The sequence below is a fragment of the Thamnophis elegans genome, chromosome Z (genome assembly GCF_009769535.1).
Source record: "Thamnophis elegans isolate rThaEle1 chromosome Z, rThaEle1.pri, whole genome shotgun sequence".
Taxonomy (NCBI): Eukaryota; Metazoa; Chordata; class Lepidosauria; order Squamata; family Colubridae; genus Thamnophis; species Thamnophis elegans.
The window spans coordinates 133,228,982-133,249,589 of record NC_045558.1 but is presented as its reverse complement, the minus strand read 5'-3'; the positions used below and the strand labels follow the sequence as shown (position 1 = coordinate 133,249,589).

Sequence of the window (20,608 nt, the reverse complement as noted above, 5' to 3'; positions counted from 1 at the left end):
TTGTTCGGTTTTCTCTAGAATAAGCTTTGGTAGGTAGGTAGGTAGGTAGGTAGGTAGGTAGATGTTTCCAGGTGTATCTATCCATGTGCTGCAGAAGGAAATCGCTGATAATCTGCAGCACCTAAGACTTTGTTTCTGCTGGCACAGCACTTGATCAATGTAAGTCTCATCAATCAGTTAAAGAGCTTTGCAAAAGGAAAAAAAAAGTTTTTGCACTCTGCAAACCTCCCCAAAACGGCCTGTTTTTCACAAAAACGGGCCTGTTTTTTTTTAAAGGCACGAATAGCCTTGGGGGGGGTCTTGCAGAGTGCTCCTGGGAAGGTGGTGTGGCCAAAAACGATTAAAAAATGGCCCATTTTTCACGAAAATGGGCCCGTTTTTCATCAAAAAAAATTGCATGCATAGCATTATGGAGGCTTATAGAGTGCTGCTGGTGACGGGGGGGGGGCAAAAAACAGCCCTTTTTTTGCTCATTTCTGCCCTCCCCAGCCCCCTGGAGCTCTCTGAAAGCCACCATAAGGCAATGCAGGGCCATTTTAGTGAGGAGGCGGGGCTTCGGGTGGCAAAAAATGCTGTATTCAATGTATAAGACGCACCCAGATTTTCAGCCTCTTTTAAGGAAAAAAAGGTGCATCTTATACTCTGAAAAATACAGAGGTGGGTTCCTACCATTTCGCACCTATTCGGTAGAACCGGTTCGTCAAATCTACCAAACCGGTTAGAAGAGGTTCCACCAGTGAACCTGGAAAGCCGGCCACACCTACAGAAGAGGTTCCAAAAATTTTTGAAACCCACCACTGGTCCTTGGATATGATTATTCTACACTATCATGCTCATATTTATAAAACTCAGTGCCTCTGTGAAAGGTAAGGATGACTACTGCGTTTGTGGTGCAATCAGAACATTGTGTGTGTTGAAGTTTTAACGCAAACCAAAGATGCCTTTTAAAAAACAAGTTTACATCATATTCTTATGCATGCCAGTGCTGTGTGTGAGGTAATTTAAGGCGGTTCTGACAAGTGTCGTCCGCATCTTCATATCTGGTCACATGGGCGGCAAGCCACTCCCACAAAGGAGGCCACACCCACAGAGTAGGTTCAAACAATTTTTGAAACCCACCACTGACACACACACACGCACACATATTTCAAAGCAGTTTGATTTTTCCAGAGCCGATTAGCAGCATATTGCACAGTTGAAGAACTTTTATCTCAGGATTTTTTTTTTTAAGATAATAAAGAATCCCATGAAAGAAGATCAGAAAGTGCTACATGTTTTAAGACAGGGGTCCCCAACCTTAGCAACTTTAAAGCTTGTGGACTTCAACTCCCAGAGTTCCACAGTCCTAAGTCACCAAGGTTGGAGATCTTCTACTTTAATAAAAAGAAGGATTAGGGGAGACATGATATCAGTGTTCCAATATCTCAGGGGTTGCCACAAAGAAGAGGGAGTCAAGCTATTCTCCAAGGCACCTGAGGGTAGAACAAGAAGCAATGGGTGGAAACTAATCAAGGAGAGAAGCAACTTAGAACTGAGGAGAAATTTCCTGACAGTTAAAACAATGAATCAGTGGAACAGAAGTTGCCTCCAGAAGTTGTGAATGCCCCAACACTGGAAGTCTTTAAAAAGATGTTGGATAGCAATCTGTCTGAAATGGTATAGGGCTACCTGCCTAGGCAGGGGGTTGGACTAGAAGACCTCCAAGGTCCCTTCCAACTCTGCTATTCTAAGATCTAGTGCTTTGGTGGTAATTGTTACTGTCCAATATCTAAGAATGCAACCATTTCATGTTGTGTTTGGAAACCATGGCTAATTTAAAAAAAAAACCCGTCTATGAAAAAAATAATTTGTCTAATATTTCTCTGAAAAACTAATAGTGACTTGCGCTCAGCCAAATTTTATTTGAATTGTTCTTGGGCCTTCCCCGCCCGCCCTTCAATTTTCAGAAAAGGCTTGTTTAATCACCACCGTGAAGCCACCTCAGAATGAAACAAGCCATTTTAATATCCTTAGAGCATCTGAAATATTCCAGTCAGTTTATCTTTAAAATCTTTTAAATATGCCTTCCATTCCAAGCAGTTGAACTTTAAAATCTTTTTAAATATTTCTTGCTTACCAATCAATTAATCTTTAAAATCTTATAAATATTTTTTCCCCATATCTGTTCTGACCGAGGCTTCTCAAGAGCATGAAACAAACTCCATGGCCCGGCAAAACTGCCTTTTATTAATTTACAGCAATTTCTGCTCATTCACAGCCTGCAAAGTCTTTCAAAGGAGGATTTATAGTCACAGACCTTATCTGGCTTGGAGAGCTGCCAGGCCGATATCTGCAAAACTTGGCAAGGAGTCTCGGAGAGTCACAAACCAATTAAGCGAACTAATTTTCTCCTGCAAACTCCAGTCCCCTTTTGCTCCTCTTTTATTTCCTCTGGGAGTTGAGTTGAGTTTATTATATTTCTATGCTTCCCTATTCCCCGGAGGGGACTCAGGGCGGCTCACAACCAAATGGGGGGGGGGGGGGGGGCGGTTACAAATAAGAAAAAAGAACACGAACAAAACAATACCACAATTTAAAACACTCAACAACCATACCATTCGAGGGGGGACAAAAACTCATTAGCCCCAGGCCTGTCAGAACAGCCAGGTTTTAAGGGCTTTGCGGAAGGCCTGGAGGGTGGTGAGGGTCCGAATCTCCACGGGGAGCTCGTTCCAAAGGGCCGGAGCAGCCACAGAGAAGGCCCTCCTCCCGGTGGTCGCCAGTCGGCATTGGCCAGTAGATGGAATTCGGAGGAGGCCTAATCTGTGGGATCTAATCGGTCTATTGGAGGTAATTGGCAGTAGGCGGTCTCTCAAGTACCCAGGTCCAATACCATGAAGGGCTTTATAAGTGACAACTAGTGCCTTGAAGCGTATCCGAAGACCAATAGGCAGCCAGTGCAGCTCGCGGAGGATAGGTGTAACGTGGGTGTACCGAGGTACACCCACAATCGCTCACGCGGCTGCATTCTGGACAAGCTGAAGTCTCCGAATGCTCTTCAAGGGCTGCCCCATGTAGAGCCCTTGGGGCCATTCATCATCTGGCCTTCCTCCCAAGTCGACCCTTGTTCTTTAGCTGTTCCCTTTGTCTGGCAACTCTGTACATGCACACACTGGGAACAGCCTCCAGCTGTTCCTCTGCCTCACTGATGTTTGACTCAGAAGGCAGCTGAATACTGGCATCCGGCTCTGGCCTCCTCTCTGCCTCCGACACAGAGCCCTTATCAGAGCCTTCCCCAGACTCCAGGACTGGCCCATGTTCCTTCCCAACTTCCTCACTGTCCGAATGGGCCACAACAATACCATTGGAGATGTCTGTTCTTTTAAGGAAGCTTATCTGAGTCTTGAATGAGTTTCTTTGCTGCTATGCAAATGTAATATCTTTAATTAGCTTCCCTACAAACAAGAGGATTGTGGGCTGCAATTACATACTTTTATTGCCTTTAACCTGGACATGGATGCTGTGGGAAGAAATATACATCTGGTTCAGTTCCAAGCTGGGAGAAAGGCACTGGAGACAAAATGGAGGCTGGAGGCTGATTGGGGGAAAAATGGTTTAATGATGACGCAAAATCACATGAGGTGGTTCTGGGCAGCTGACCACATGGAATTGAAAGTGAGGGGGGTTTTATACCTTCTCTTGGGCTTTGCACTTGAGCTTCCTGTTCCTGTGTAAGAACATGTATTCTATTGGGTGTTGTCGGACTCCCATGGGGCCATGTATGGGTCATAGCTAACTCTAGAGGCAAAGTACAAATCCTAGCTATTTGTCTGAGCTAAGTTTGGTTGAACTTTCTGAGGGTGATGCTGAAAAGGTGTTGGGCAATTCCTATTGCGGCTGAGGGCGAATCCTACCTTTGTTCAGGCCTTGTGGCAGGGAATTTCAAAATACCCTGCCTGCAGTATTTGCTTTGCCTATGAATAGAGCTATCTATCTCTTCCTCTCTTAAGTGCTGACATCTGCTGAGGTCTATTAAGAAAGGTGGAGGCTGCTTTCTGTCTCCAAGAGCATGTTTCTCCATTTCTCCCCTTAGGGCAATATAATATTCTCCCTTTTTAATATTTCTCAAAATATTTCATTCTTCTATGAGAGGGGTTGCAATGCTTAATTTAGAATTTTGAGGACGGATCGCAATGAAGGAAAACTGTAAGATGTCAGGAAGGTAATAGATTTTTGAAAGAGTTATTAAGAAATTGCCCTTGAACCTACTTGCAGTGTCAGGATATTACCCTCAGCAGCCAGGTGAGGTCAAATAACGGAGAAAGCTTATGAAAAACAACTCACAAAAGTGTTGCTTTCACGGGGCAAATTTTAACAGCTTGGCAACATATCCTCAATTTAGGCATCAGCAAAGTTTATATCTTAACTAGCTCATAACCTGGCATTACCCAGATATTTATTTATAGGGGGAAAATGTCCGGACCAAATGTAATTTCTAATGTTGGGTTTTTTCCCCTTACCAGAGGGAGCCCCCTTGTGGAGTACTGTGAAAGCGTTACCATGGCAACTCCACTGCACTGTACAGTAGAAGTCATTTTAAGACACAACAGGCTGTATCTTAACAGAACACACACCCCAAGGGGTTTTAGGGGTATCTTGCCCCCACAGTGTTTTTTCCCCAGAGAGTAAATTATCTGGGTACCAAGTGGTTGAAATTACTCAAGGTGTTCCAGAGTTATGCTGGAACACACACACACACACATTTATTTATTTATTTAAATGGATGGATGGATTAGGATTAGGTGGTGAAAGAAGGAAATTATTCTTTATTTTGGATTAACAGGTGTTAATTGAAAGATGCAAATCAATCACAGGGCAACATACCCAGGTAGTTCTCAACTTACAACCACAATTGAGGCAAAACTTTTGTTGCTGAGCACGATGATTGTTAAGTGAGTTTGGGCCAGGGGAGAAATCCAGCAGGTTCTGACAGGTTCTGGGGAACCAGTAGTGAAAATTTTGAGTAGTTCTGAGAACCAGCAAATAAATACCACCTCTGGCTGGCCCCAGGAATGGGGTAGGAATGGAGATTTTGCAATATCCTTTCCCCAGGAGTGGAGAGGGGCTGGGGATTTTGTAGTATCCTCCCCCCTGGAGTGGGGTGGAAATGGAGATTTTGCGGTATCCTTCCCTTGCCACGCCCATCAAGCCCTGCCCACAGAACCAGTAGTAAAAAAAATTCAATTTCACCACTGTTTTGGGCTCATTTTACGATCTCTTTTTGCCGCAGTTCTTAAGTGAATCCTTGCAGTTGTTAACAACCCTGTTGTGGAGTGAACCTGGCTTCCCCGTTGACTATGCTTGCCAGAAGGTTGCAAAAAAGTGATCCCATGACCCCGGGGTACTTCAACCATCCTAAATACGAGTCAGTTGCCAGGTGCCTGAATTTTGTCCACGTGACCATGGGGAGGCGGTAATGTTTGCAAGTGTGAAAAAGGATCATAAGTCACTGACTTCAGTACGGCTACATTGGGGGTGTCAAACTCAATTTCATTGAGGGCCGCATCAGGGCTGTGTTTGACCTCAAGGGGCCCAGGTGGGCATGGCCAGGGGGCGTGGCCAGCATGATGTCACTCATCTCAGAGGCACCTGTGGCAGTCCAAGCATTCTCCCAGTGAAAACGGGCTCCAATTTTGGCTGTGATGACCTCCTACAACCCTCTGCCAGCAAAAACAGAGCTGGGGGGCCCACGCGAAGCCCACATGACCTCCGTTTTTGGCTGGGACGGCTTCCTGCACCCCTCTGCCACCGAAAACAGAGCTCAGGAGGGGCGTGTGTGTCTCTATTTTCACTGGCAGAGCTGCCACGGGCCGGTCCATTACTATCTCCAGGATGGTCCCACAGGCCAGATCCCTCAGGTCTTGAGTTTGACACCCCTGCACGATATCTTCGAGTGGTCACTAAAATGGGTGTAAATTGAGTACTTCCTTTAACTTGACTGGAGATGAGAGTTTGGCCTTTCAGGTGTTCACCGAACCGCTCATTGTCAAAAGATGGCGTGTAATTACTTCTGTAATTATTTGGAGCAGTGATCCGGTTTAAGCAAAGGGGACATTTTCTGCGGGAAAACATCCAATAAAGGGCCTCCTCCCGTTTGACTTCTTTTGAGGCCACCCAGCTCCAGATGACAAACGGTGGGATTGTACTGATGAAAGAAATGTCCTTCTGGGTTCGGTTCCAAGTGGGGAAAAAGACACTGGAGACACGGAGGCTGCTTGGAAAGATGGTTTATTGGTGGACAGGGCCACATGGCTTGAGCCTTGAATAGAAAAGGCGATCACATGCTTCAATGTTGGTGGAGAAGAAGAGAAGGGCTGAGGAAGGGGCTTGCTAGGCTTTTTTTATAACCTGTTCTGTCCCACCTCTCTGTTTCCTGTTCCTGTATAAGAAATGTATTCTGATTGATTGTCAGACTCCCATGGGCCCATGCAGGGGCAACTCTCTAGGCTGTGTTTTGAATCCAGGTTTGGTTGAGTTCTCAGATGCCATGTGGTCAGTTGGGGTCAATATTATCATGCTTTAATCCCATCTCCCTGCAGCTGAAGTGGAGAAGCCTTTATTATGTAAAGTGGAGTAGCTTGGCCTTCTTAATGGCCCATTGACAAAGTGTGGGATGGGCAGGAAGCTACAGGCAGCTATTCTGTCTTTTAAAACATGTTTCTTTCTTTTCACATCCAGAGAAATATTCTGCCTTTTCAATATTTCCTAGGATATTTCATTTTTTTGGGAGAGGGCTGGGTGATAACTCCCTACAGTACTTTAAAGTACAATAAAACAGAAGTGATTTTGTGTATCTAGGGTGTCAAACTCAAGGCCTATGGACTGGATCCGGCCGCTAGGTATTTAGATGTGCCCCGGGGTGGTGGTGGTGATGGGTGTGTGTGGCCTGGAAACAGGAAAGGATCAGCCCACTGTGTCTCTTCTAGCAAAAATGGAACCGGGGGGGGGGGGGGGGTGCAAGTCCCCTACGCCCCATTTTTGGCCAGGATAGCTTCCCGCAGCCCTCTTCCAGTGAAAACGGAGCTCAGGGGCCTGCTCTTCACCCCTGAGCGCCATTTTGTGGCAGAGGGTTATCAAAACAAACTAAAAACAAAAAGAAAGTAGAAATGTTTCCCCTTTTGCCTTTGAACACGCAAGAAGGGGCAGGAAAGGAGAAAGGGAAAGAGGAAAGAGAAAGAAGAAGAAAGTAAGACAGGAAAAGAGCAAGGAAGGAAAATAAGGAAAGAGGGAAGGGAGAAGAAAGGAGGATGAAGAAGAAGGGAAAAAGAAGAAAAGGAAAGAAATTATGATGAGAGTGAGGGAGGTTCTCAGGGAAGTCCTGCCTTAGCACTTGGCCACCACATGTGCCCTCACATGAGTCCCATGTCAAGCCCACCATGACGCCCCCCCTCACGGCCTCACTTACTCCCCCCAGCCCTCTGAGGTTAAACATAACCCTGATATGGGCCAAAATGAAATCAAGTTTGATACCCCTGATATAGGACAATCATTTATTATTTAATTCTAGAGTTGAATGAACTGGATTTTCATTGAGTGTTCTTATTTGCTCTGGTCTCTAGTCTTTGTAATAAATTTATTATACTCTAATAGACTCTAGACTCTAGAAAGTGCAGAGAAGAACAGCTAAGATGATGAGGGGACTGGAGGCTAAAACATGAAGAACGGTTGCAGGAACTGGGTATGTCTAGTTTAATGAAAAGAAGGACTAGGGGAGACATGATAGCAGTGTTCCAATATCTCAGGGGCTGCCACAAAGAAGGGGGAGTCAAACTTTTCTCCAAGGCACCTGAGTGTAGAACAAGAAGCAATGGGTGAAAACTAATCAAGGAGAGAAGCAACTTAGAATTAAAGAGAAATTTCCTGACAGTGAGAACAATTAATCAGTGGAACAGAAGTTGCCTCCAGAAGTTGTGATTGCCCCAACACTGGAAGTCTTTAAGAAGATGCTGGATAGCCATTTGTCTGAAACGGTACAAGGTTTCCTGCCTAGGCAGGGGGTTGGGCTAGAGGACCTCCAAGGTCCTTTCCAAATCTGCTATTGTATTGTATTGTATTGATTTGATTTTGATTTGATTTGATTTGATTTGATTTGATGGTTGTAAGCCGAGAACAACTCCTATTTGATGGGGCAGGCTGATCTGAGAAAGAGTGATGGATACTACTCAAATCTCCCCCTACTGATCCTTCCCCTTTTTAAACTTACATGCTGCTAATTACATATTTGGAAACATTATTTTATTGTCCTTTATATAAAGCAGTGATGGCAAACCTTTTTGGTGCCAAGTGCCAAAGCGCATGTATGCTCCCGAAAATGCAATGAGAGCATCACCCACACATGTCCCCCCCACGCATGCTCATGTGTCCCCTGTGTATGCACCCCCCCGCCCATTGATTTCCAGGTTGGTGCAGGAGACCTTTCGGGCCCAAAATGGGGTGCAGGCACGTGCATACATGCGAATCCCCAAAATGCAATGTGAGTTCCCCCCGCGCATACCCGCATGGGTGTCACCTGAATGCACCCCCCCAAAGCATGCGTGGCAGAGATCCAGAGACTATCTGGCTGGCAGGAGGCGCGCGGACATGCGTGATGAAGCTAGGCTGGGGCGACGACTGGCACGCCCGCAAAGAAGGTTCGCCATAAGTTCTCCATCACATCTATAAAGGAAGGCTGGCTTTGTCACTCTTGTTCTTGACAATAAATATTAAGAAACAAACAAATAAAATAACTTTGGAACACATCTTATAGGCAGGTATGACTCAGGTTGACTCAGCCTTCCATTCTTGGGGGGGGGGGGCAATAGGCTGGCTGTAAACCGCTTAGAGAAGGCTGTGAAGTGGTATATAAGTCTTAGGTGCTATTGCTATTACAAAATAGTTGAATAAGCAAACTGCTGGGTTTGCCCGTTTTTATATCTCATGCTTTAAAATAGGTAGCCTACTCGTGGGAATTAGGCTCACTGTTCTCATTAGGTTGTGAGAATTCCCGTTTCGGCAACTTTTGTTTTTCTTTGAAAGGCCCAAAAAGAGAGAAGCGTCTGCCGAAACCCGGGATCGAACCAGGGACCTTTAGATCTTCAGTCTAACGCTCTCCCAACTGAGCTATTTCGGCGCCTGTGTTTACGCTCTTCACTCTTTTTCCCAGATAGAACAGCTACATTTCTAACATATTATTTATTCCCTTATAAACCAGTGCTGCAAAAGTTAAGATCCCCCGATTTTTGTAACCAGGTTGTAGCACTGTCTTTTCCCCTTGGTAATGTTGTTGCGTTAGGATGGAGTCCCTTAGCAAAAAAGCAACCCCAAAACACAAGAGTATCTCAGTTTGTTAGTGTTGGTCTCAAAGCTCTTAGCAATTTTTGCCGAATACAATTTAAATGCAAAGGTTGCAAATTCAGTCCGGCGGCCGATTTGCAATCCCGGCCGTGCAAAACACGCCAATAATAAGGACCTACCGAAATTTTTTTTAAAAAAATTCTCAAATTCCGCAGCCTTAAGACGCCTGGAAGGTTTTTGCACAACAGTGGAGTTCCCTACAGATGAAAGTGTAACTTAAAAAAAATTGAGAATGGGCAGAGATGGATAGATTAACACTCAAAATTGATAAGGAAGAAATGGAATATTTTTCAACAGGGGATTCGTTTTACAAATGGTTAGCTATTAGAAACAGAAGTTGGAAATTTGAAAATTTAACAATGATTAATTACACAATGATGGTTTATTAGTATGGATAAGTGGGATGATGATGATGATGATGATGATGATGATGATGATGATGATGATGGGACTCAGTTGCTCAATGGCTAAGACGCTGACCTGGTTGGCAGTTCCGCGGTTTGAATCCCTAGCGCCACATAACGGAGTGAGCTCCCATTACTTGTCCCAGCTTCTGCCAACCTAGCAGTTCGAAAACATGTAAAAATGCAAGTAGAAAAAATAGGGATCACTTTGGTGGGAAGGTAACAGCATTCCGTGCGCCTTCAGGGTTTAATCATGCTGGCCACATGACCATGGAGATGTTTAGGTTTAGGTTTTAGGTTTTATTTGCATTTGTAGGCCGCCCTTTTCCCTGAGGGGACTCAGGGCGGCTCACAGAAAACCAGGGAAAGGGGAAATACAACATTGAGACAACAACACATAATAAAATAATGAGCAACATGCATACAACATTCGGGCGGGGTAGAAATCCTTATCCCCAGGCCTGACGGGCGAGCCAGTTCTTCAAGGCAGTGCGGAAGGCCTGGACGGTGGAGAGGGTACGAATCTCCACGGGGAGCTCGTTCCAAAGGGTCGGGGCTACTGCTGAGAAGGCCCTCCTCCTTGTGGTTGCCAGCCGACACTGGCTGGCCGATGGAATGCGGAGGAGGCCTAATCTATGGGATCTTATAGGTCGTAGGGAGGTAATTGGCAGAAGGCGGTCTCTCAAGTATCCAGATCCACTGCCATGTAGGGCTTTATGGGTGATCAATAGCACCTTGAAGCGCATCCGGAGATCGACATGATGATGTCTTCGGATAGTGTTGGTTCTTCGGCTTTGAAACAGAGATGAGCAATGCCCCCTAGAGTCGGGAACAACTAGCACATTTGTGCGAGGGAACCTTTACCTTTACCTTATTATTGTTATTGTTATATATTTTATTTATTAAACATGAAACTCAGTCAACTGAACATTCAAAAATGCATCCCATTATTATTATTTTGAATTGTTACTATTATTACCTTTCAAAATTAATTGTACCCACAATACACTGTTTTTATGTTTACTAAAGAAAAATGTGTGTGTGTATGTGTGTATATGTATGTATATGTTAAACACTTTATTAAATTTGAAGGGGGCGGGAGAAGGGAGACAATAGGGAATTATCATTATCAACTCTTTTCCAGAAAATGTTGAAGGCTCATTCACGAACGTCTATTTAAGTAACTAAAATTTAGTTTGAAGTTGCTGCCCATGGTGAGAACTGTTTATGCATTAGATATCTCATTTATTTTATTTTCCCTCTGTGTGTGTGTGTGTTTTAAACTGGTGTTCACAAGCACAAATATTCTGGACAGTTCCTATCACATATTGTCTTTGTAGAATGCACAATGCACAAGTTTTTTATTTTTATTTTTCAACATATAAACATTTCATCTTTCCTTAATCAGTGTGTCATCTGGGTACTAATATCTCTGTGCAACAGTTTTCAGCATTTACAACATCATTCACATTAAGATTAATCCTCTAATCTTAGAATTGCAATATATTAAGTAATTGAACATTATTAACCTATTCATTTTCTTAACATATCTTCGAATGAAAATACAATACCAACATTAATCATAATTATCTTCCTCATCATAATACTAACAATGATCATCTTGTTTGTGCCTCTATCTTAACATATTTTCTACTCTTTTTTTAAGACTTCTTCCTTCAGGTGGCTCAGTGGCTAAGACACTGAGCTTGTTGATCAGAAAGGTTGGCAGTTCGAATCCCTAGTACAGGTCTCCTGCCTGAGCAGGGGGTTGGACTAGATGACCTCCAAGATACCTTCCAACTCTGTTCTGGTAATACATTTCCAGTTTTCTCATTTCATTTTCTCGGTTTCCTATTCAAACTGAATTTGGTTGTTTTTTTGTTTTTTTAATTGCCTTGGGCTCTGGAACTTCATGGAATCCCAAAGGCAACCAAACTTTATTGGGTTTTTCTTCAGAAATGTTTTCACTTCGCATCCAATCCAAGCAGCTTTCTTTGGTTGAACGTCTTCAGGAGAACCGAAGAAGCTTCTTGGGAGGAGAAACAAAGATTTTCAAAGGGAAAAAACCCCCAACAATGACCAAGAAAGTCCAGTTGCCTTCTAGAAAGAAAGAAAAAAACACCTTTGAGACAACCATGACCTGGATGATTGAAAATCTCCATAAAGACTAGGATGGAATATATCCAGTTTAGATCTATTCAACCTGGATGGCTCAAATGTCTGTTTTTTTCATTGTAATTATATCCCCAATAAGATGCTTTTTATTGGTATCATGTGACCTTAAGCTTCTTGAACAAGAAGCGAAACATTTTCAAAGAAAAAAAAAGAAAACCCCCAAGGAAGTCCCGGTGCCTTTTGGAAAAAGCATCTTTGAGACAACCAAGAACCGGACTGGGTATTGGCCAGTAGGATTCATTGGGCTAGGGATTTTTTGCCTTTCACTGTGCATTGTGTTGGGGGGGGGGCACATGAAGGGAGGCTCAGCCAACCTCCTGGTATACATGTACTCCGACAATAAAGATTTGAATTGAATTGAAGATGATTGAGAAACCTAATATATTTGATGGAATAGTTTAGATCAGGGGTTGCCACAAAGAGGGAATTATATTCTCCAAATCAGCTGAGGGCAGGACAAGAAGGGGTGGAAGAGGGAGTCAAACTATTCTCCAAAGCACCTGAGGGTAGAACAAGAAGCAATGGGCGAAAACTAATCAAGGAGAGCAGCAACTTAGAACTGAGGAGAAATTTCCTGACAGTGAGAACAATGAATCAATGGAACAGCTTGCTTCCAGAAGTTGTGAATGCCCCAACACTGGAAGTTTTTAAGAAGCTGGATAACCATTTGTCTGAAGTGGTGTAGGGTTTCCTGCCTAGGCAGGGGGTTGGACTAAAAGACCTCCAAGGTCCCTTCCAACTCTTGTTATTCTATTCTATATATAAGGTAGCCAAAAGTGTTATCCTACAGATTTAAGAGTTTCCTAGGGATGTTTTGGTTGCTCTACAAGGCAATAGAATCTTAACGATTTTGCAAACTGTCATTTTAAAACGTTTTTCAAGTGAAGTAGGGTTTCCTGCCTGAGCAAGGGGTTGGACTAGAAGATCTCCAAGGTCCCTTCCAACTCGTTATCCTACCCTATTCTGTTCAACTGGATGGCTCAAGTGTCTATTTTTCATTGCAATTATGTATAAAAAACATCTTTCTTAGGATATATCATGCAACCTTAATGCTTTTGTGTTAGAAATTAAAGAAAAAAAGAATTTCAGGATCGCGTTTCACTTAGCAAGTTGACACAAGCTCTTTCTATGAAAAGGTGGGTGGCTCTTAAAAGAGCCTTTGTGTGTGGGGGGTTCTTGGCGGCTAAGTACGAGCCTGTAGGCAGGAGGGCGAGCTCTTTACTTCCCTTTGGCCTTGTGGCTCTCGGTCTTCTTGGGCAGCAGGACGGCCTGGATGTTGGGCAAGACGCCTCCCTGGGCGATGGTGACTTTGCCCAGGAGTTTGTTGAGCTCCTCGTCGTTGCGGATGGCCAGCTGCAAGTGGCGCGGGATGATACGCGTCTTCTTGTTGTCTCGAGCCGCGTTGCCCGCCAGCTCCAGGATTTCAGCCGTCAGGTACTCCAGCACAGCGGCCAAGTAGACGGGAGCCCCGGCTCCGACTCTCTCCGCGTAGTTGCCCTTGCGAAGCAGACGATGCACACGGCCCACGGGAAACTGCAGCCCGGCGCGGGAAGAGCGAGTCTTGGCCTTAGCCCTGGCTTTGCCGCCTTGCTTGCCGCGTCCAGACATAATGCTTCCTTCTTTTCTCCTTTGCAAGAATAGTTTCTTCTAACCTGAGTAGGCTAAGAGAATGGCTGAAGAAAGGCTCCTGCTCCCTTTTTATTTTCTCCCGGAGATTCAAATCCGCGCTTTCCATTGGCCGGCGGGAGCATCGAAGCGACGCAGCCAATGACCGTGCGGCGCCTTCTCCGCGTCCAATGAAAAAGCGGGGGCGTGTCAGTGGACAATGTTCTGTTCGGCCTCCGAAAGCGGCCAATCACCGGGCGTCAAAGTTTGCCTCGTTCTCACGGGTAGGATAAATAGAAGAGTGGCAGAGTTGTCACCCGAGATCGCTTTCTGGGTTTTCTCTCTATTTTTTTCCCTCCCGTTTGGAGTTCTGTTTTGAGAAGGATGCCCGAGCCGGCTAAATCTGCCCCGGTGCCCAAGAAGGGCTCCAAGAAAGCCATCACCAAGACGCAGAAGAAAGGGGACAAGAAGCGCAAGAAGAGCCGCAAGGAGAGCTACTCCATCTACGTCTATAAGGTCCTCAAGCAGGTCCACCCCGACACCGGCATCTCCTCCAAGGCCATGAGCATCATGAACTCCTTCGTCAACGACATCTTCGAGCGCATCGCCGCCGAGGCTTCCCGCCTGGCTCATTACAACAAGCGCTCCACCATCACCTCCCGCGAGATCCAGACGGCCGTCCGCCTCCTCCTGCCCGGGGAGCTCGCCAAGCACGCCGTCTCCGAGGGCACCAAGGCCGTCACCAAATACACCAGCTCCAAATAAAACGAGCTTTGAGATGAAAAAAAGTCTCTTTCAACAGACCCAAAGGCTCTTTTAAGAGCCACCCACTTTCTCAAGGGAAGAGCTGTTCTCTTTGCTTTTTTTGCTTTAGGTGAAAAATAAGTTTGCCATCTACATACCTATTTGCCGGTTTATACCTAAATCGTGACTTATTAAAAGGGGAGATGGAAGGGATCTTCGACCTATTTCCTTCACCCTGATTAATTTGTAAAAGGAGGAGCATGTAAGCAACTCTTGATTCAGTGTTTTGGCAGGCAAAAGGAATAAGCGGTGGGGGGGGGGAGAGGGAATACGGATAGGTAGACCAATTTAGAGCAAAGTAGATCTATTTTGTTGGTGGTTTTTTTTCCCTAGAGTGGGATTATCCACATCGCATCCCAGAAAAACTTCTCCCTCGAATCCCCCTTTTACGTGTAAAGTTATGCAATGGTTTACTTTGTAATATGTTGTGATTTCAGAAGAACGATTAGAAATTCTCTGAGATATACAGATTTGGGGCTCTCTGTCCAATGTTTTGATTTATTTTTTTTCCTGGTGTAAATTTGCCGCCCTAAAAGCTGTACTGATTTAATACTTTAATACGGGAACCAGATTCCGGGAATCGCTTTAGTAGAAAAGATATTCAAGTCCCATTCATAGCTAGCTGGGTAGAAATGGGTGTGTATTTATTTGATCAGTTATCAGTTAATCAATCCCAAATCGATTTTGAGTTGCGATGTGTGGGCTTTTTTTTTTTCAGCTGATCGTGTCTTCGAAATAATACGAAAAGCGCATTTAATTGAGACTCTCAAATAAATGAATTTTCCGAAAGGAAAAAAAAAAACACCCGCCAGCGCTCTCGACGAAAGCTTTACTTTGAGCCAACAGAAAATGTACTGATGACGTAGCTTTTTCTGATTGGACAAAATCGAATTAACCGGCCATTGAGTCAAGGCGGGAAATTTCCAATTGATAGTTTTCCTTCTGGTCGGATTCCTCTGTATATAAGTCGTCCTCGGGCCCTACGACACTCATTATTTTCGATTCCGGCGATCATTAGTATGAGTTTAGCGGTCTCGCGCTCTCTGTCTCTCCCTCTCATTTTCCTTTTTCTGTCTCTCCTCTCTCTCTTTCTCTCTGGTGTATCTCTCCCTCTTCTCCTTTATCTGTCTCTCCCTCTCATCTCTTTATGTCTCTCTCACACATCTCTTTATCTTTCTCTCAGCCCTCCCTCTCCTATTTGTCTGTCTCTCCCTCCCTTCTCTCTCTCTATCCCTTCCTCTCATCTTTCTCTGTCTCTCACATCTTTCTCTCACACACACATCTCTTCTTGCTCTCATCTCTTTCACATCTCTTTCTCTGCCCCTTTCTATCTCTGGCTCTCATTCTGATTCTCCGGTGCTCTATGGGTATCGCGGGCGCTTCGACCTTTTTTCCCTCAATGGACGCAGCTTGGGTCGCTCGGCGCGATGCGTTGTAATAGGCAAGTATAGGGGCGGTTAGCTCCCGCTCTGAAATATGGAGCGAATCTCCCCCCAACTTTACCCTCAGCCCAAGTGAGGAGTGAGTGCGAGGGGCGGGGACAGCCACTGGGGGGGTTCAGCACAGGGACGAAAGCTGCGCTGGTTTGCAGACACCCGTTGTTTCGGCCCGCCACCCTTTGCCGTAACAGCAACATTACCTCTTTTCGGCCGGCAAGGGCTCCGCTACTCCTTGCACATTTTACTAGTTGTATAAGAAAGCAAAAGGGAAACATGTTACCTTTACCCATAATATTACCTATAATGACGCTGTTAAACTCTGCCTCCAGTAGAAGAGTCAGCAAGGGTGACTTACCTGCCAAGGAAAGCAGCCAATGGCAGGCCTTACACCAAGGGAGAGGTAGATGGGGGGGGGGAGTTAATATTACCATATAAAAAGTTGCGAAAAAATCCATGTTTTCTGCGTTTAGTATGCAGTGGCTGTCCTTGTGTGCTGCTTTCATGTACAAGAAAGCACATTTTTTCCGCTGTAGAAAGCATTTTTTTCAAGGAGCATCCCCCATGCACTGTGGACCACCAAAATTTTCCCGCAGACCACTGCCAGTTTGGTGACTGCTGATTTAAACAATCGTATGCATTGATTCATTGTTACCTACATTATAATACCATTATGATGATACTGTTAAAATCGGCCTCTAATGGAGGCATAAGTTATACAGTATCTATCTATGTTACCTATGATTACACTGTTACAATTGGCCTCTAGTAGAAGATCCAGCAAAGGCATTTATTAAGAATATAACCTACCAAGGAAAGCAGCCAATGGCAAGCCTTATACCCATGGACGGCGTAGCTCGACAAAATAATACTTTGAAATAAAAAAAATGCAAAAAAAAGTTCTCTGCTTTCAGTATGCAGTGTTTGTGGTGATTTCATGTATAGAAAAAAAGCCAATCGCCAACTTGCAGTAGAAAGGCATATATTTTCAAGGAGCAGAGTGGCGCAGCGGAAGCGTGCTGGGCCCATAACCCAGAGGTCGATGGATCGAAACCATCCTCTGCTAAAATTACGGTCCTTCCCCTTTTTTCCCCTTGCCAGAGATAGCTCTTATTTAATTTACAATTGCCATCCAATGTTTAATGCCCCGATTTTTCTATTGGGCTCAGCTTTGGGAGAAAGGCCAAGAGAATGGCAGGTTTGTGAGCCATTCTGATCACAGGATGATTGATGGGTGTTGCCTGCTGTTGCTCTTTAGGAAATAAATCCATTTCATGGGGGCAAAATACGTGACTGGAAGCTTAATATATGAATAAACTTTTAAGAATCTCTGCAGATTGACAGCCTTTTCCTGCTGGGCACACTGAATCGATGGAAATTAATCTGAAATGAAAATAGAATTGCCATCTCAAATCATTTCTCATTGGTAGTTGCTTAGGAATTTCCTCTGGGGGGGGGAGCTAGTTTTTTTGCATGAAAATAGTTATAGAAAACTGAATTTCAGCTCATTTTATTGCTGCTTTGAAATGGCTAATGCATTGGCAGTGATTTCATTTTTAATTCCCTCGGTTATCCTTACTTCTTGCAGCTGTCCATCCTAAAAGGGTCTGGATTTTTAAGTTTGAAATGATTAAAACAAGCTGTTTCCTTGCTCATAGAAAGGACAGCGGTGCAGGGGCGATATAGCAATCCTTTTGGCATTCAGCCAATTGAAAATTAGTACAGGACACATCTTAAAAAGAGGTGGGACTGGGACTCTTTTGTGGCAAACCTTCAGGATTTTAAAAAAAAACCTTTGTAGAAAGTTAGCACCCACCCCTTTCCTAGAAGAATGAAATATTCTAGGAAATATTAAAAAGGCAAAATATTACAGTATAAGAGGCACTCCCCCCCCAAAAAAGGGTGAAAATCTGGGTGTGTCTTTATACACTGAATACAGCATTTTTGGCCTCCTGAAACCCCACCCCCTTCACAAAAATGGATGTGGAGAGGCTTTGGGAGGTCCTCAAAGTGCTCTTGGGGGCTGGGGAGGGCACAAATGAGTGGAAATTAGCCTTTTTGCCCCCCCCCACAGCCCCCAGGAGTACTTTGAAGGCCTCTCAAACGCTGCATGTCCCATTTTCCACAAAAAAATCAAGGTGTGCAGAGGGTTTGGGGGGCCTGCAGAGGGGGGGGGGTTAAATGTATCTCTTCAAAATCTTGGTGCATTGTAGGAAGTTATCACCCAGCCTTCTCCCAGAAAAATGAAATATCCTAGGAAATATTGAAAAGGCAGAATATTTCTCTGGATGTGAAAAGAAAGAAACGTGTTTTAAAAGACAGAATAGCTGCCTGCAGCTTCCTGCCCATCCCCCTTTGTCAATGAGCCATTAAAGCCTTAGCTAGTCCACTTTACACAATAAAGAGTTCTCCCCTTCAGCTCCAGGGGGATGGGATTAAGGCATGATAATATTGGCCCTTTACCCAACTCCCCACATGGCATCTGAGAACTCAACCAAACTTGAATTCAAAACGCAGCCTAGAGAGTTGCCCGTGCATGGGCCCATGGGAGTGTGAAATATTCTGCCTTTTCAATATTTCCTAGGATATTTCATTTTTCTGGGAGAGTGCTGGGTGATAACTTCCTACAGGGGGAGGCATCAGGATTTTAGAGGCGCTTAGGTGGGGCATGGCCAAAAAAAGGTTGGGAACCACTGCCTTAGAGCTTAGCCTTTCCCAGTCCTGTGTTAAGAGCCACCTATTTTGTAAAAAAAAAAGACCTCAAAGTTTTGTAGGAAGTTAGCACTCACCTCTCTCCTAGAAAAATGAAATATCCTGGGAAATATTGAAAAGGTAGAATGTTACATTTCCCTGGGTCAGAAATGGAGAAACATGTTTTTAAGGCAGGGGGCAGACTCACTCTTAATAGCCCCCACCTTTATCAATGGGCCATTAAAAGGCCTGAGCCGGTCTATTCTACATAACAAAGATCTCCCCCTTCAGCTCCTGGGTGATGGGATTAATGCATGATGGTATTAGCCCTTTACCCATCTCACCACAGGGTACCTTGGGAAGAAGCAATGCTCAACCAAATGAAGACTGACAGCCTACAGGGTTGCCCCTGAATGGCTCCATGGGAGCTTGACAACCAATCAGGATACAAGATCAAAGGCCAGAGAGGGCATTAAACCAGGAACTTTCAGCATCTTGGTCTCTTTTCTTCTTCACCCAACATCTGGAAGCATGTGATCCCCCTTCTCCGTTCAGGAGCTCAAGCCATGTGATCCCATCCACCCTTAAACCATCTTTCCAAGCAGCCTCCATGTTTCCAGTGTCTTCCCCCCACACACACTTGGAGCTGAACCCAGATGGACATTTCTTCCAACAATTTCAAAAATATATTAAGTGTCTCGCATCCAAGAATAGGTGGCTAATATGTATCCTTCCTTAGATAAGCCAGATAAGCCTTGTCACTTCATCTCGTTTGTGTGTGTGTGTGTGTGTGTGTGTGTGTGTGTGTGTGTGTGTGTGTGTGAAGATCAAAGGCCAGAGAGGGCATTAAACCAGGAACTGTATGTATGTATATATGTATATATATAGGGTTCATTCTGCATAGCTCCATGTTTAGAAGGTGCAAAATACACATAGTTTGGAAAATAAAGCAACAACATAAGTAAGTAAGAATGCACAAGGAAGGGGGGGAATGAAGGAGAGAAGGAAGGGGGAAGGAAGGAGGGAAGGTAGGAGGGAAGGTAGGAGGGAAGGAAGGAAGAAGAAGTAGGATTGTTGTAAGATAAGATGGGTTTATGGGATGGTAAGAAAGCAATTTCAAGTATATTGTCAACTGTAGGGGAGAACAATTGTTACAAATACATATTAATAACAGTTATGAGATCATATAATTGTGAATGTATATATGAGAAATAAAAAATTTAAACACACACACACACACACAAAAGAATGCACAAAGAATGCACATGCGTTGTAATAGGCAAGTACAGGGCGCTTCCCATTTCCTTTCCCTCAGCCTAGCGAGGAGTGTGTGCAAAGGGTGGGTTCGGCACAGAGACGAAAGAGCCGCGGGTTGCAGGCGCCCGTTGCTTCGGCCCCCATACCCGCCACTCCCCCCACCCTCGCTCCCTTGCCGCACCAGCACAATTACCTACTTCCGGCCGGCTAGGGCTGCGCTACTCATTGCACATTTTCCCAGTTGCATGTTGCACGTCCTTCCCTCTACAGCGGGGGTTTTCAGCTGCGCCACGGGCTGCCTGCCCGGTTTCGTATCCCAGAGCTCTAGTCGCACGACTGACTCATTGGGCATCCCGGAGCAGCTCTGCTTGCCAGCTAAATTTTTTTTTATTAGAATCTAACACAACCAAAGGCAAGGAGAGAGGGGAATAAACTATTTCTTCATTCTGTCTCTAGTAAAATGTACACCTTTCCTTCGCCCTGATTACTTTGTAAAAGGAGCAGCATGTAAGCAAGTCTTTAATTCAATGTTTTGGGCGCCAAAATGAATAAAGCCAGGAGAAAAACAGACCTATTTAGACCAAAGTAGATCTATTTTGAGGGTGTTTTTTCTAGAATGGGATCATCCAAACCACATCCTAGAAAAAGTTGCCTCTCAAATTCAAACTCTATTTACATGTAAATTAATACATTGGTTTACTTTGTAATATGTTGCGATTTCAGAAGAACAATTAGAAATTCTCTCAAATATGCAAATTTGGGGCGCTCTGTCCAATGTTATGGGTTTTTTTTCCTGGTTGGAAATTTGCTGTCCTAAAAGCTATATTAATAGTTTAATATGGAAACCATATTCCAGGAATCATC

The 20,608-nt window shown here is 44.4% G+C and overlaps 2 protein-coding genes and 2 non-coding genes across 4 annotated transcripts; 2 read left to right on the top strand and 2 right to left on the bottom strand.

Annotated features, from left to right (window-relative positions):
• Positions 1-9,075: 9,075 nt before the first annotated feature.
• TRNAF-GAA lies at positions 9,076-9,148 on the bottom strand. The gene has a single exon. It is a non-coding gene; the product is annotated as a tRNA-Phe (tRNA).
• A 4,021-nt stretch (positions 9,149-13,169) lies between these two features.
• Positions 13,170-13,559, bottom strand: LOC116520486 (histone H2A type 2-C-like). The gene has a single exon (XM_032234721.1). It carries the CDS (start codon positions 13,557-13,559, stop codon positions 13,170-13,172), a length of 390 nt encoding a protein of 129 aa, XP_032090612.1.
• A 381-nt stretch (positions 13,560-13,940) lies between these two features.
• On the top strand, positions 13,941-14,321 carry LOC116522388 (histone H2B 1/2/3/4/6-like). Its single transcript, XM_032237283.1, has one exon. It carries the CDS (start codon positions 13,941-13,943, stop codon positions 14,319-14,321), a length of 381 nt encoding a protein of 126 aa, XP_032093174.1.
• Positions 14,322-16,790: 2,469 nt separating this feature from the next.
• On the top strand, positions 16,791-16,862 carry TRNAM-CAU. Its single transcript has one exon. It is a non-coding gene; the product is annotated as a tRNA-Met (tRNA).
• Positions 16,863-20,608: the final 3,746 nt, after the last annotated feature.